Raw genomic sequence first — 16,265 nt, forward strand, 5'->3', positions numbered from 1 at the left:
ACTCTGTTTCTGTCTAGACTTCTGGGTCCTGTATAGCTGTCAGGTTGGGTCTGCTGTGCTTAGGGTAGGTGTAAGGGAAGGTGTAAATGTTGAGTAGCTGCTAGCTCCTACGTACAGACTGGTGTGTGTGGTGCAACCCGTTTGGTTCAGTAAAGCGTAAATCTGAACTTAGCAAACTTACGTACAGCTGGGGCAGCTCGGCCCTGGGTTCTAAGAGCAGCAGGGGCGTTCCTTAGCTTTCCTGAACAGCTCAGGGCAGCGGGGAAGCTGTCAAACATACGTGGTGGGTCTGCGTTGACTTGCTGTGCTATCTAGCCAATCAGCTGGAGTAGATCAGTTAGGCCCGCCCATGGACTTTGATGGGTGATGTTGACAGATATTTATTTCAATGTACAACACATGTAAAATAATATAATAAATGCATAATGTATTGTAATGGTTTAAGCTATTATATTATTTCACAATTAATTTAAACAGGTAATTAATTCATTATTTTTTATTATTTATTGATTGTTTGTTTGTTTATTGTTTTTAATTTATTGTATTTTCCTATTTGTGTGTTTTTGTTGCTCACTCAGTTTACTCTGCAGTGGTTTACCTGTAGTTCCTCAGGTGACCCGTAATGAGGTGTGTACTGTAGAGTAGAGTGTAATGGATTTACTGAGTCCGGCTCTGTGATGCTGAGCGGCTGGACGGGTCCTCACCCTCACACAGACCCACCTTCTGCGTCCACATCAGGACGTCCACAGAGGTGTGCTGAAGTGCTGCAGCTGTATCAGCAGCTGTGATCAAATTACATCACCGCTCTGCTGACTGTGTGTGTGTGTGTGTGTGTGTGTGTGTGTGTGTATATGTGTGTGTGTCTCAGGGAAGGATGATGTTCTGGACGTTGAGATCGACTCGTATATCCACTGTATCAGCGCGTTTGTGAAGCTGGCTCAGAGCGAGTACACTTTACTGACCGAGATCATTCCAGAACATCACCAGAAGAAGACCTTCGACTCGCTCATACAGGTCAGTCACACACTCCAGTTATAAATGGACAAAAGAATTGGGACACCTGCTTATTCAGTGTTTCTTCTGAAATCAAGGCTATTAAAAAGAGCTGACCCTGCTTCTGTTGGAGTAACTGTCTCTACTGTCCAGAGAAGAAGACTTTCTAGTAGATTTTGGAGAAGGAGCATTGCTGTGAGGATTTGATTGCATGCATTTAGCGACAAGAGTGTTGGTAAGGTCAGGATGTTGGATGATTGATCACCACCCCATCTCATCATCCCCAACTCCCCAACTCATCCCATTCAAAAGTACTGGATGGAGCTCCTCCACCATCATTCCAGAGAACACAGCTCTTCCACTGCTCCACAGCTCCTCAATGCTCCTCCCCTCTAGCCCACGCCTGGCATTAGGCAGCATGGTGCCAATAGGGTCATGATGTTGATCTGCTCCAGAGAGTCCTATTCTATTGGCAGTACTTCTTCTCTACAGGGACTAGACAAGCTGTGTGTGCATTTGCACATCTGTGTCAGCAATTGAAGTCAATGGGTTGTCATTAAAGCTCCTCTGGGTGGAATGTGTAGGTGTCCAGGGCATGTATAGCAGACGGTAGGTGGTGGTAGTAGTGTGTGGAGTCATGTGATCTGTTCTTCATTGGGAACTCATGGCAGTGTGTTCATGAGTCAGTGGTGTTGAATACTACGGTGTGTGTGTGTGTGTGTGTGTGTGTGTGTGTGTGTTCTCTCTCTTCAGGAGGCCTTGGATAACCTGATGCTGGACGGGGACAGTATCGTCACGGCTGCTCGCCGGGCCATCATGAGACACGACTACTCGGCCGTTCTCACCATCTTCCCCATCCTCCGCCACCTCAAACAGACCAAACCGGACTTCGACTCCACACTGCAGGTGAGAGCGAGGGAGAAAAGTATTTGGACACAACTCCCCAACTGATCCTATTCAAAACTACTGGATGGAGCTCCTCCACCATCATTCCAGAGAACACAGCTCTTCCACTGCTCCACAGCTCCTCAATGCTGGGGGGCTTTATACCCCTCTAGCCCACACCTGGCATTAGGCAGCATGGTGCCAATAGGCTCATGATGATGATCTGGTCCAGAGAGTCCTATTCTATTGGCAGTACTTCTTCTCTACAGGGACTAGACAAGCTGTGTGTGCATTTGCGTCATCTGTCAGCAATAGGTGCAACTTAAAGTAGCTGAGCTGGATGCATTCATTACAAGAGGTGTCCACAGACTTTTGGACGTGTGTGTATTTTGATGGGATGTCTGTGTGTTGTGTAGGGAACAGCAGCCAGCACTAAAAACAAGCTGCCCACCCTCATCACCTCCATGGAGACGACGGGGGCCAAAGCGCTGGAGGAATTCGCAGACAGCATTAAGGTTCTCCAAACTCGCCCTCCTAGATCAAAGCATGAAAATGTCTCAGTCTGGGTTCGGTTCTAGATCAGTGAAGCTGAATCTGTGTGTTCCTCAGAATGACCCAGATAAAGAGTACAACATGCCTAAAGACGGAACCGTCCACGAGCTCACCAGCAACGTAAGTCCTGCTCTGACGTCATCTCCATTTCTCTCTCTCTCTCTCTCTCTCTCACCCATTCTCACTCTGTCTCTCTATCTCCCTCTCTCTCTCTCTCTCTTTTTTTGTGTATCTCTGTCTCTCTCTCTCTCTCTCTCTCTCTCTCATTTTATCCATCATTCTCTCTCTGTCTCTCTCTCTCTCTCTCTCTCCCTCTCTCTCTCTCATCCATCCCTCTCTCTCTCTTTTTATCCATCATTCTCTCTCTCATCCATCTCTCTCTCTCTCTCTCTCTCTCTCTCTCTCTCTCTCTCTCTCTCTCTCTCTCTCTCTCTCTCTCACCCATTCTCACTCTGTCTCTCTATCACCCTATCTCTCTCTCTTTTTTTTTGTGTATCTCTGTCTCTCCCTCTCTCTCTCTCTCCCCCTACCTCTCTCTCTCTCTCTCTTTTTATCCATCATTCTGTCTGTCTCTCTCTCTCTCTCCCTCTCTCTTATCCATCCCTCTCTCTCTCTTTTTATCCATCATTCTCGCTCCCTCTCTCTCTCTCGCTCATCCATCCCTCTGTCTCTCTCTCTCTCTGTCTCTCTCTGTCTCTCTCTCATCCATCCCTCCCTCTCTCTCATCCATCATTCTCTCTCTCTGTCTCTCTCTCTCATACATCTCTCTCTCTCTCTCTCTCTCTCTCTCTCTCTCTCTCTCTCTCTCTCTCTCTCTCTTTTTATCCATCCCTCTCTTTTTCTTTCTCTCTCTCTCTCTCTCTCTCTCATCCATCCCTCCCTCTCTCTCATCCCCCTCTCTCTCTCTCTCTCTCTCTCTTTTTATCCATCATTCTCTCTCTCATCCATCTCTCTCTCTCTCTCTCTCTCTCTCTCTCTCTCTCTCTGTCTGTCTGTCTGTCTGTCTGTCTCCCCCCCCCACCCCCCCTCACTGTTGCTCACTCTCCCCCTCCCCTCTAGGCTATCCTGTTCCTGCAGCAGCTGTTGGATTTCCAGGAGACCGCTGGAGCGATGCTGGCCTCTCAGGGTAAAACACTCACACCTCTCCACCTCTCACACCAACACAGTGTTTCACACTAGCGGTCAGTCGGGCTGTGTCAGGCAGGCGGTCAGATAAGTATACACCTTTCCTCTGTACGCGTGTGCAGCGCAGAGCCGTGCCTGATCACGTACTCCCCAACCCTGATTCAGCCGCGTTCATACATCGATGCTGTCATTTGCATGATCACCCATCCATATCTGAGCCCTCTGACCTGAGATCAGACCCAGAGCCAGTGTGAATTAGGCTGAGTGAAGCTGATTCCACTGGACTGAGCTGAGTCTGTTTACACTTGGTTCTCAGGTCTGAACCCAAAGGTCTACTCAGTCCTGTAGGTGCAGCTGTAATTAGTCCCAGTCTGTAAATCACTCTAACCCCCCTGAGAGAGTTTCTACTGTAGAAGCTCCAGATCTCATCAGAACCAGTAATCCAGTAAAAAGGAGAAACAAGAGCTTTTTAGGGGACTAAAATGTTTCCACGGTACTGGATGACGTCCCTGTCATGCAAGAACTTCACACTTCTGAGCTTAATTCTTAACATTTAATGGAAGTCAATTAAGTCGTTTTGGAGCGTTTCTATTGGTCCATCCATCATGGAATTCTGACAGCAATCAAATCCTCACAGCAATGCTCCTTCTCCAAAATCTAGTAGAAAGTCGTCTTCTCTGGACAGTAGAGACAGTTACTCCAACAGAAGCAGGATCAACTCTCTTAATCCCCTTGATTTCAGAAGAGACTGTGAATGAGCAGGTGTCCCAATACTTTTGCCCACATAGTGTATTTAATCTGAGCCCATGTAGGCTATTTTAGCACTGTCAGAATTTTAGCCAGCATCATCCCAACCTCCCAGCCTCTGATTGTAGGGTTTTCATTGTAGGGATTGTAGGGATTTCAGAAGAGACGATGAATGAGCAGGTGTCCCAATACTTTTGTCCATATAGTGTGTATTTGTGTGTTTGTGTGTATATGTATTTATCTGACAAGATGCATACTGTCTGAATGGGAATCTCGCTGTTGAGCTCCTTTATCCCTGCATCTTTTGGTCCAGCTCTCAGTTTCCCATTTTCCCACCTCCACCCACTCTCCTTCACCCGTCTCCTCCACCCACTCTTCTCTCCGTTTCTCTGCATGAGGTTCAGCTGAAGCTGCTCGGCCTGCAAACGGCTGCTCCCAGATCAGAGCTCTCAGAGCTTTCAGCTTTCATTCCTACAGTGAGCAGCATGTGCAGCATGAGCAGCTTCAGCCTCCCCGATCTTCTGCCTGTCATTTCGCTATGCTTCTGCCACACCTGCACCTCACACTTCTGCCCTGCAGAGGAAGCCATGAGCCGCTTACATCGGTGAGGATGTCGTCACATTTCTCCACACTGATCTTTAGCAGACCACCCAGACCCTGAGGGTGTGTATAGATCCGCCGTGCAGTGGAGAGGTTCTCAGGCATCGTACATCCATTGTCTGGACGCTCTGAAAGAAGTGGTCTGATGGTTAGAGGTTCCACACGGTGTTGGTTTCCACCAGCTCCACCAGCGCAGGAGAGCTCCATGACCCGCAGTCGTGTTGGATCTTCCACTGAATGCTACTTTCTACACAGATAATGTGGCTTAAATACACTATACGTCCAAATATTTCTGGACACCCCCTGTTGATAAATGCAAATGCAAGTACTTTAGGTTGCACCCATTGCTGCTGACACAGACGTGCAAATGCACTCACACAGCTTGTCTTGTCCCTGTAGAGAAGAGGTACTGCCAATAGAACAGGACTCTCTGGAGCAGATCAACATCATGACCCTATTGGCTCCCTGCTGCCTAATAATGCCAGGCGTGGGCTAGAGGGGTATAAAGCCCCCCAGCATTGAGGAGCTGTGGAGCAGTGGAGGAGCTGTGTTCTCTGGAATGATGGTGGAGGAGCTCCATCCAGTACTTTTGGGATGATGAAGTGGGGTGGTGATGTGATCAATCATTCAACATCTGACCTCAACTTCTCACACTCTTGTTGCTGAATGCAATCAAATCCTCACAGCAATGCTCCTCCTTCAAAATCTATAAGAAAGTCTTCTTCTCTGGACAGTAGAGACAGTTACTCCAACAAAAGCAGGATCAGCTCTTTTAATACCCTTGATTTCAGAATAAACCATGAATGAGCAGGTGTCCCAATACTTTTGCCCATGCAGTGTATTTAGTCTGAGCCCATGTAGCTCAGAATTTTAGCCAGCATTCAGGTCTTCGTCCCATCCTCCCGGCCTCTGATTGTAGGGTCTGATTGTGAGCCTCCAGTGCTGAAGCCCACAGCATTGCAGAGTTCAGTGATTTGCAGGACTGTGTTCCTCACCGCTGCTGTATAAACCCCCCATCCTCCTCATTTCCCTGTTCGTCCGTCACCCCCCCCCCCCCCTCCTCCTCCTCGCGCTGCCTGGCTGTGACTGGTTATGCTTACTCTGCACTAACAAGACTTTTCTAACCTCTTGCACTTTTGCTTCTTTCTCTCTTTCTCTTCCTTTCTCTCTTCTGCTTGGCCTCTGCTCTGTAGTACTCGGGGACACTTACAATATTCCCTTAGACCCCCGAGGTAAGCACTGAACAGGGCTCCCTCTTTACACTGCTTTCTGTCTCACTAAACTGGTTGTTCTCTCTCTCTCTCAGTCAGGTTGACAAACTTCCGTCTAAACCTGTCTGAACCTGACAAAATTCCATGTGAACCTGACTGAAGGTTGACCGAATTCCATGTGAACCTGACTGAAGGTTGACCAAATTCCATGTGAACCTGACTGAAGGTTGACCAAATTCCATGTGAACCTGACTGAAGGTTGACCAAATTCCATGTGAACCTGACTGAAGACTGACAGAATTCCATGTGGACCTGGCTTGAGTTGACAAAATTCCATGTGGACCTGGCTGGAGTTGACCAAATTCCATGTGGACCTGGCTGGAGTTGACAAAATTCCATGTGAACCTGACTGAAGTTTGACAGAATTCCATGTGGACCTGGCTGGAGTTGACCGAATTCCATGTGGACCTGGCTGGAGTTGACCAAATTCCATGTGGACCTGGCTGGAGTTGACCAAATTCCATGTGGACCTGGCTGGAGATGACCAAATTTCATGTGGACCTGACTGAAGGTTGACAGAATTTCATGTGGACCTGACTGAAGGTTGACAGAATTCCAAGTGGACCTGACTGAAGGTTGACAGAATTCCATGTGGACCTGACTGAAGGTTGACAGAATTCCATGTGGACCTGGCTGGAGTTGACCAAATTCCATGTGGACCTGGCTGGAGATGACCAAATTCCATGTGGACCTGGCTGGAGATGACCAAATTCCATGTGGACATGACTGAAGGTTGACAGAATTCCATGTGGACCTGGCTGGAGTTGACCAAATTCCATGTGGACCTGGCTTGAGGTGACCAAATTCCATGTGGACCTGGCTGGAGTTGACCAAATTCCATGTGGACCTGGCTTGAGGTGACCAAATTCCATGTGGACCTGGCTGGAGATGACCAAATTCCATGTGGACCTGACTGAAGGTTGACAGAATTCCATGTGGACCTGACTGAAGGTTGACCAAATTCCATGTGGACCTGGCTGGAGTTGACCAAATTCCATGTGGACCGGATTGTAGTTTGATTAAATTCTGTCTGAATCCACTGTATCTGGTATAACACTGATATGTCTGAACTCAACTGTAGCTTCACAAAATTCCATATCAGCAGGATTGTAGCATGACTTTTCCGTCTGAACTGACCATAGCTGGATCTGACAATTCCATAAGAAATTAGAATTTGTTCGAAACCCGACTGGATCTGACCATTCTATTTAAATCTTGCCGTGGCTGACAATTTCATGTGAACCTGACTGGACCGGACAAAACTCCACATGAATCAAGCTGTAGTTGACTAACTCTATCTGAACCCGACTGGATCTGACCGTTCCATCTGAACTGAGTGTATCTGAAAGAAAAGACCTCCAGTATGACTGTCCCACCCCGACACACTCTGATCTCATCTGCTAAATGACGGGCTGCCCTGAGCGTAATGCACACTGTCGGGAAACAGTCTGTTTACCTCACTGTAATGAAGAGAGGAGCAGGGCGTTCATTTCTGAAGGACCTGATCTCTCCAGCAGGACAGACTCCTCATACACTACTGTACAGCTGAGTTACTGTCCTTTCTTTTCCAGAGACCAGCTCATCGGCCAGCAGCTACAGCTCTGAGTTCAGCCGCAGGCTCCTCAGCACCTACATCTGTAAGTAGAGGCTCACACACACCAGACACTGTGATTGGCTGTCCACATCTTGTCTAGTCCCTGTAAATAAGTACTGCCAATAGAATAGGACTCTCTGAAGCAGATAGTAAACATGAAATATATGGGCTCCATGCTGCCTAATGCCAGGCGTGGGCTAGAGGGGTATAAAGCCCCCCAGCATTGAGGAGCTGTGGAGCAGTAGAGGAACTGTGTTCTCTGGAATGATGCTGGTGGAGGAGCTCCATCCAGTACTTTTGGATTAGATGAATTGGAGATGAGGTGGGGTGGGGGATCATCCAACATCCTGACCTCCCTAACAACATCCTGCTCTTGACACCCACAGCAATTCTCCACCAAAATCTAGTAGAAAGTCTTCTACTCTGGACAGTAGAGACAGTTACTCCAACAGAAGCAGGATCGACTCTTTTAATAGTCTTTTAGTCCCAATACTTTTGTCCATATAGTGCATTATAGATTTTTGTGACCTCAGTAAATACCAGATTAGCATCTTATCATTATTGTGTATTGATGTTTGCTGTGTTTTAGGTAAAGTGCTGGGAAATCTGCAGCTGAATCTGCTGAGTAAGTCTAAGGTGTATGAGGATCAGGCTCTGAGTGCCATCTTCCTCCACAACAACTACAACTACATCCTCAAGTCTCTGGAGAAGTGAGTGACCAAATACATAGAGTTAGAATTAAGCAGTTACCTGCAGTCTGCACATGACAGCCTGAACAGCAGAGTGAGTGTAAATGGTGGGGGTAACCACCTAAACACATCAGAAAATCTGCGTCCAAATACTTATGACCAGTGAAAAAAGGCTTCTGTCAAACCTGACCCGCCATCACATCTAAAGTACGCTCCTGACCCAACATCACATCTACAGTACACTCCTGACTGACCCACCATCACATCTACAGTACGCTCCTGACCCACCATCACATCTACAGTAGCAGTGTGTGAAACTACCTCCACCATGTTTGGAAGCTGTACTTTAGCCTGGCTAGCTCTCACTGTGAGCTGAAGCTGATCTGTTTCAACACCGTGCTCTATTACGCCACCAAGAGGAGAGTCAAATAATACAGGAGTGAATTCTGGGATCTACACACACCACATTAATCAAACACACAGCAACAGTCCTCATAGGGAATCTGGAGAAATATCACAGATGTGTTTCCATGGCAACACAAGGTCACACCCCACTACCCCCCTATCCCCTTAATAGATGAGGGTTTAAGTAGTTTTCTGCCGTTTAACCACATCTGAAGCCATTATGACATCAAATCTTTGTAACCTAAGTTAGTTTGAAGTAAATGATTAATTAATAGACATTTGATCAAGCTAATTATTAAACAGCTCAGAAACGATTATGTATCTGAACTCCAGGTGTAACGAAGCGGTGTGGGGGGTCTAAATGTGAGTAATGAATGAACTGCTCTGCTGTTCAGGTCAGAGCTGATCCAGCTGGTGGCCGTCACTCAGAAGAAAGCAGAGACCTCCTACAGAGAACTGATTGAGCAGCAGATTCTGACATATCAGCGCAGGTAACAGTGTATCACACCTGTACTGTAGCACACCTGTTACACCTGCATCACACCTGTATTGTACCTTCAGTGTATCACACCTGCAGTGTATTTTACCTGTATCACACCTGCAGTGTATTACACCTGTACTGTAGCACACCTGTTACACCTGTATCACACTTGCAGTGAATCACACCTGCAGTGTATTTCACTTGTATCACACCTGCAGTGTATCACACCTGTATTACACCTTCAGTGAACCACACCTTCAGTGAATTACACCTGTATCAAACCTGCAGTGTATCACACCTGCAGTGTATCACACCTGTATTACACCTTCAGTGAACCACACCTTCAGTGAACCACACCTTCAGTGAATTACACCTGTATCAAACCTGCAGTGTATCACACCTGTATTACACCTTCAGTGAACCACACCTTCAGTGAACCACACCTTCAGTGAATTACACCTGTATCAAACCTGCAGTGTATTACACCTGCAGTGTATCACACCTGCAGTGTATCACACCTGTATTACACCTTCAGTGAACCACACCTTCAGTGAATTACTCCTGTATCAAACCTGCAGTGTATCACAGCTGCACACCTGTGCTACACCTGTATTACATCTGCAATGTACACCTGTACTGTCACACCTGTTTCACCTGTGTTATACCTGTAGCACATCACACCTGTATCACACTTGCAGTATATCTCACCTGTATCTTAAACTCTTGTTCCATGTACAGCTGGGTGAAGGTAACAGACCACCTCACTGAGCGCAACATGCCGGCCTTTCAGCCTGGAACCAAGGTAGCCCCCCCCACACACACACACACACTCATGCATGCACACACACAGTACAGCTTAACACCCCGATTTAGTGGCATGTATCTGTCCAGCAGTATTCAGACACTAACTGATGAGTGAATTACTGTGTTTGCAGCTGAAGGACAAAGAGAGGCAGGTGATCAAAGACAAATTTAAGGTAAGTAAGGAACAGCGTGTTGTCAGCATGTCCGTATATATGTGTAATATGTGTAACATTTAAGTCCTTACCCTGCAGTGTGTGTGTGTGTGTGTGTGTGTGTGTGGTGCAGGGCTTCAATGATGGTCTGGACGAGCTGTGTAAGATCCAGAAGGTTTGGGCTATTCCTGATAAGGAGCAGCGGGATGCTATCAGACACGCTCAGAGAAGACTGGTGTCAGAGGCCTACCGAGCTTTCTTACAGAGGTACGACCCCCCATGAACATCTGATCCCTCTGCCTTGGTGGTCCTGCCATTATGACCCCATTACAGTCGCTGGTTCGACTCCCGGGTCATGCTGCCTGCCATCAGCAGCCGGAGTCAGAAAGAGCACAATTGGCTTGCTCTCTCCGGATGGGCTCTCTCTCTCTCTTTCTCCCCTCATCACTTAATGGTGATGCTGGCGGGTGTTTGCTTGTCCTTACCCTCCCACTGCTTTATACCCCTCTAGCCTCCTCTAGTGCGGCATTAGACAGCATGGTGCCAACAGGCTCATGTTTACTGATCTGCTCTAGAGAGTCCTATTCTATTGGCAGTACTTCTTCTCTACAGCGACTAGACAAGCTGTGTGTATTTGCACATCTTTCTCAGCAATGGGGGCAACTTAAAGTTAGCTGAATGCATTCACTAGAAGGGGTGTCCACAAACATTTGGACATGTAGTGTATCTCATCACAGTGACCCATCTTAAGCCTCTAATATAAATAGACGGTGTGTAAGGTGTTCAGACTGGTGATGCTTGTGCTGTTTCTCGCAGGTGCGCCAACATCGCTTTCACTAAGAACCCGGAGAAGTACCACAAATACTCACCTGAGCAGGTGGAGGACATGATCGAGAAGCTGTTCGACACGTCTGCCTAAACCACGCCCACGACACGCCCACCTGCTGCGTCTGCTCTGGTCTGCTGCGTCTGCTCTCTCTGCACTACACCCGCTTCTGCTCTGCCCTGCTGTGTGTAAAGTAATTCTGTAAATAACTGGAATGGATTTCAGCTTCAGGGTGAAATAAAGGGAATCTTGATGATCTTCTTCAGGGTTGATGGTTTATAATTGTCTGCAAAAACATCTGTAAACACACAGTAAACATCTGGTAACTACTGGATGATCCTTATTAGCCACAATTCAAACCTGAGGAGGATATCAAAGTATCTCCTGGACACTTAGTGGAGTCAAAACATTCATTATATTAAATGATATTTAATTGATATTGTTATATTAATTAATTGGCTATATATGTAATTCTCAGTGATATTAAACAAAGTTAAATTTAGACTTTAAACTTAGAAGAAGGGCTGAATTACCTGGTACTGTTCTCAAACATGGCTAAAACAGGGCATTACACACATACGGAATCTTAACAGTAGAGCTCACTGGTGCAACCCATAAAGGATGTGATACCTTTTATATATATATAATTTTTTTTTTATCTTTAGTTTAAATTATGTTTATAGTTTTTAGGTGTTGTATTTATATATGTGCTGTTACTGAATAGCTTGTGTGTTCGAGGAGGTCTAACACACAAGCCATCATGCACATGATAATAATATTTGATAAGTTCAGCCATGTTCAGCTCCACAGCTGCTGCCTGTATCAGACTCGAACCCCTGGCTCTGGCCTACAAAGCCAAGACTGGACCAGCCAGCCCCTCCGTACTTGATGGCGATGGTCAAAAGCCGATCTGCACCAAGAGCCCTTCCAGCTTCAAGTACGGCTCGGCTCGACCCGCCATCCTTTAAGATCCACGGAAGACGAGCTTCCAGACTTTTTACTGTCCTGCACCGAAGTGGTGGAACGAACTTCCCCTGGGTGTCCGAACAGCAGAGTCCAACGCTCACTGTCCTCAAACCCAGACTGAAGACCCTCCTCTTCTGAGAGGACTCAGGCGAAGAGAAGAGTACTATGGGCTCCATATTGACTTGTGTTTAGTTGAGTCTAAGATTAGAGAAGCTTTGAATTATTAGTCTATTTAAACTAGCTGTGGTTCTTCTTCAGTAAACAGTGAAGCTCTTCTGTAACTCTGTAAAAGAAGACTGTAAAAAATAATACATTATACAGAATTACGAAATAAGAAGAAATTATATATATATATTAAAGCAAGTTTTTAACATTGAAAAATTAGCACATATTTTAACCCATAGCAAGGCTTGACACCGCCCCCAGGTTTGAGGGACCAAAAAGATTAAAAGTTCAGTCAAAGTCCATTCCGTTCATCTCATAGGAAAAAGGTCAGATCAAGATTTGTAGATGAAGACTCATCAGACTCGTCATTCTGCCCACTGAGGATTCAGAGAGACAGCCCCCTGACCCACTGCCCCGTATGCTGAGGCTGTAGGCTGAGGTGCACCTTTGTGGCCATGCAAGACCACTCAGCCGGGCCCTCCGGGTCTGCGGTTCCTATCTCAGGATGTTTAGAAGAACCTGTCCTCACAACTACTCCACCCAAGACTCTCTACCCTTCAGGACGCCAGAGATCCCAGAAGTATTAAGCCCTAAAGAAGGATTCTGACTAGGCCAGAAGAGCCAGTTGCCACTGACCGCAAAGCCCAGGATGGTCTAGAACTGGGAGATATAATTAAATGGTGATAATAATAATAATAATTATTATTGTAATAAAATACACAAACAAATATCCCATGAGTATATAACATGTAAATAAACACAAAACTGGAGATGTTAGCTAAAGGAACAGCTCAGGACCACAGTCTGACCCCAATACACACAAGTATTCACACATTGTTTATTCATTTATTCGCCATAAATAAATAAGCAGATTTTAATGTCTTTAAAATCATCATCATTCTAACACGTATTATCTGTTCTGAAGTTCAGGCTGTAGTTGAGTGAAAAACCCAGTGGCTTTAAAAGTGGCGCAGTCGCAGGATGCCAGATTTGCTACAAATTAGCGAAAGTTCTGCCCTGCTAAAGGAGGGGCTCGGAGTGCTGAAGTGAAAAACATTTACAAAACCTCTGTTGGACATTACTTAGAGCTCCAAAGGAAACAAAATCAAAAGATGAACCGAGAAAAGGGGAGGGGCTGAGTAAGCCTTAAACCCTTGAGTTCATTCATTCCCCTGCTACAGTGTCAGCCTGAGCCTCACACTCTCTAAACGGATATGACGTTCAGGCCACAGTTGAGTGGAAACCCTTTTCAGGTTTAAATTTAGGCCTTTAGCTCCTCCCACATCAGGATGTGCTTCTCTTAGATCAGATGGATTATGAGCCGACATGCCTGTAAAGACTCGCCTGCATTAAGATTAAGCTGGACCGGGTCTGCCTGTTTCTACCTGTTTCTACATGCTCACGCCTCACCAACCTGGAGCCAACTTTTACTTCTACTTCTCACATTTTCCCCAATTATCTGAACTTTCTCCTCCTTACATTGTAAAAACAGCCTCGTTCCTCCTATTTCATTTCCCTTAGTTTTCATTCCGGCTCGTCATCAATAAAAACCCTCTCCAGATAAATCTCTCCATCCGGAAAGTGTGAGTCTGATCCTGATTGGATGAGAAGTATAAACAGACACCATTCTGACTCCCTATTGGTTTATAAGAGATCCATCACACCTGCACACGTCCCGTCCCTCTCCAGCGAGCTCACAGCAGACGTCTGTAGTCTAGTATGAAGACTGTGTCCGTGGCAGAGACTCAAGAGAGCTGCAGTGAAACGTCCCGACTGAGCCCCACATTTACACTCCAATAAAGCTTATTGATCACACGCCTCTGAAGTCTGACTTTCTGCAGCTTTACAGAACTTCTAGACAACGACTCCTCATATTTTCCTCCATGAAGCTCATGTTGATGCTCAGTAGAGCACAGAGACGCTCCTTTAATAGAGCTGATATTATTGAAATGCTTCATTTTCAATGGGCAGATCTGCAGCTGAAACAGGAGCCTAGTGCAGCCCAACATTTTTAACATCAACATTTTAATAGATCATTCTCCTCATTATGACTTTTAGAGAAATGGGTTTTTGGGGAGGAGGGGGGGGGGTAGTGCACTATAGACCCCTGTGGTTCGGCCTAAGCTTTCGGCCTTTGTTTTCCTTCCATTACTTTTACTTTTTTACTTGAAGTGGTTCTGAAACCAGTACTTTTACACTTTTACTGGAGTAAAAAGCTTCAGTTGATACTTCAGCTTCTATAGAAGTCTTTTAAACCCTCGTATCTCCACTCACTTCTACCTGAGGAATGTCAATACCTTTCACACTTTTATTCTAAATAATAATGCCTAATAATAGACTCTTACTTCTCTGCCATTATTGCCACCATTAGCCATCATTACTCTGACCATCACTACTATAATTATATTAGTTATATATATATTATATTATGACATCCGCACACCTGAGCAGTAGAAAAGTCATATGGGGTGATTCTATGACTTCTTAGAATTCTATGACTAATTTATCAATAGTTCTGTTCAAAGGAGGATGGGTCGGGTCTCCTTCTTGTGAGTCTTGGTTCCTCCCAAAATTTCTTCTAGGGCAACTAGGGCATCATGGGAAATGTAGTGCCTGTAGTTCTGCTCAGCAATTCAGGATAAAACTGACTTTTACCGCTGTGATTTTAGTGGGGCACAGAAATATTTGACAGGGGTACGTCCCGGAGTAAATAGGGTCTAATGACGCCCCTGACTTGGACCCTCCATGACTGGAGCTCAAACCGTCGCTGTAGACCTTCAAACAGACTCGCACTGTCTGATCAAATTCAAGTGTCAGATTACCAGGTCAGGTCACCCTGCTCTTAATCTAGGCCCTGGGACCTGGCAAAGGCGGTCTGGTCTGAATCACAGAACAGACTAAACCATGACCGTCACGATGACATGACAGTTCTTCAGCACAGTTTCTGATCTGAATCAGGGCATTTCAGAAGAACTGGGCGTGTATACGGATGGGGAGTAGGTGAGTAAGTCTGGTATTGGCCGTCTGTAGGTGTTTCGCAGATGTTTACTTTCGCTTTAAGTCGTTCAGCTGTATGAACATTGCTCAAACCGTCAACCTCACACTCATACAGTCCTCAGGAATTAGCCAGGCAGTCATTGCCCATGTGGGGTCTGTATGGGTCGCCCGACTGAGAACCAGAAAGTTTCCTCCATGGGTTCCATGTTGGCCTCACATATGGATGCCCACCAGGGTCAGACATGGGTTAAACATGGGCCCTATCTGGGTTGTACACCGGACAAAAGTATTGGGACACCTGCTCATTTACTGCATAAATGAAGGGTATTAAAAAGAGCTGATCCTGCTTCTGTTGGAGTAACTGTCTCTACTGTCCAGAGAAAGACTTTCTACTAGATTCTGGAGGAGGAGCATTGCTGTGAGGATTTGATTGCTTTTAGCAACGAGAGTGTTACTGAGGTCAGGATGTTGAAAGATCCCCAACTCCCCAACTTTATACCCCTCTACCCCACGCCTGGCATTAGGCAGCATGGAGCCAATAGGGTCATGATGTTGATCTGCTCCAGAGAGTCTTATTCTATTGGCAGTACTTCGCTACAGGGACTAGACAAGTTGTGTGTGTGCATTTGCACATCTGTGTCAGCAATGGGTGCAGCTTAAAGTAGATGAATGTATTCATTAAAAAGGGTGTCCATAAATATTCGGACATATAGTGTAGTTTGTATGTCAGTGCAGTGACAAAACTTTTACAATGGTGAGTGATTAGATTACTCTACACACCTCTGGTCATGAGGATGAAGGTGAGTCAGGTGTGTGTGTGTGTGTGTGTTTCGGCTGAATGTAGGTGAGCTGAATCACGGATACTTTGCTCCAGTTTCTTTCTGAGAGAAGAAAAGCTGTGTATCACGCAGCTGGCAGGCCCACAGCTGTGCCCGTCACTCGCCTTCAGCCCTCCACCAATCAGAGCCCAGCCTGCCGCTTATAAGGAGTGTTTCTTTTTTTTCCAGCCGAGA

General features: G+C 46.0%; 1 protein-coding gene across 12 annotated transcripts in view; it reads left to right on the forward strand.

Annotated features, from left to right (window-relative positions):
• The window catches only part of exoc7 (exocyst complex component 7), a 27,323-nt gene extending 15,939 nt beyond the window's left edge, over window positions 1-11,384 (forward strand). For 6 of the 12 annotated variants that reach the window (XM_072668022.1, XM_072668025.1, XM_072668017.1 and 3 more), the window contains 12 exons: window positions 869-1,014; window positions 1,747-1,899; window positions 2,295-2,393; window positions 2,488-2,550; window positions 3,490-3,556; window positions 7,745-7,810; window positions 8,357-8,477; window positions 9,257-9,352; window positions 10,081-10,144; window positions 10,278-10,319; window positions 10,432-10,565; window positions 11,115-11,384. In XM_072668022.1, the coding sequence (XP_072524123.1) occupies window positions 869-1,014; window positions 1,747-1,899; window positions 2,295-2,393; window positions 2,488-2,550; window positions 3,490-3,556; window positions 7,745-7,810; window positions 8,357-8,477; window positions 9,257-9,352; window positions 10,081-10,144; window positions 10,278-10,319; window positions 10,432-10,565; window positions 11,115-11,217 (1,154 nt within the window). In that variant the 3' untranslated portion in view covers window positions 11,218-11,384. Of the gene's footprint in view, window positions 752-868; window positions 1,015-1,746; window positions 1,900-2,294; window positions 2,394-2,487; window positions 2,551-3,489; window positions 3,557-6,095; window positions 6,135-7,744; window positions 7,811-8,356; window positions 8,478-9,256; window positions 9,353-10,080; window positions 10,145-10,277; window positions 10,320-10,431; window positions 10,566-11,114 lie in introns of those variants that run through there. The other 6 variants (XM_072668014.1, XM_072668024.1, XM_072668015.1 and 3 more) reach the window with 2 other exon arrangements.
• Window positions 11,385-16,265: the final 4,881 nt, after the last annotated feature.

The sequence above is a fragment of the Salminus brasiliensis genome, chromosome 22 (genome assembly GCF_030463535.1).
Source record: "Salminus brasiliensis chromosome 22, fSalBra1.hap2, whole genome shotgun sequence".
Classification (NCBI taxonomy): domain Eukaryota; kingdom Metazoa; phylum Chordata; class Actinopteri; order Characiformes; family Bryconidae; genus Salminus; species Salminus brasiliensis.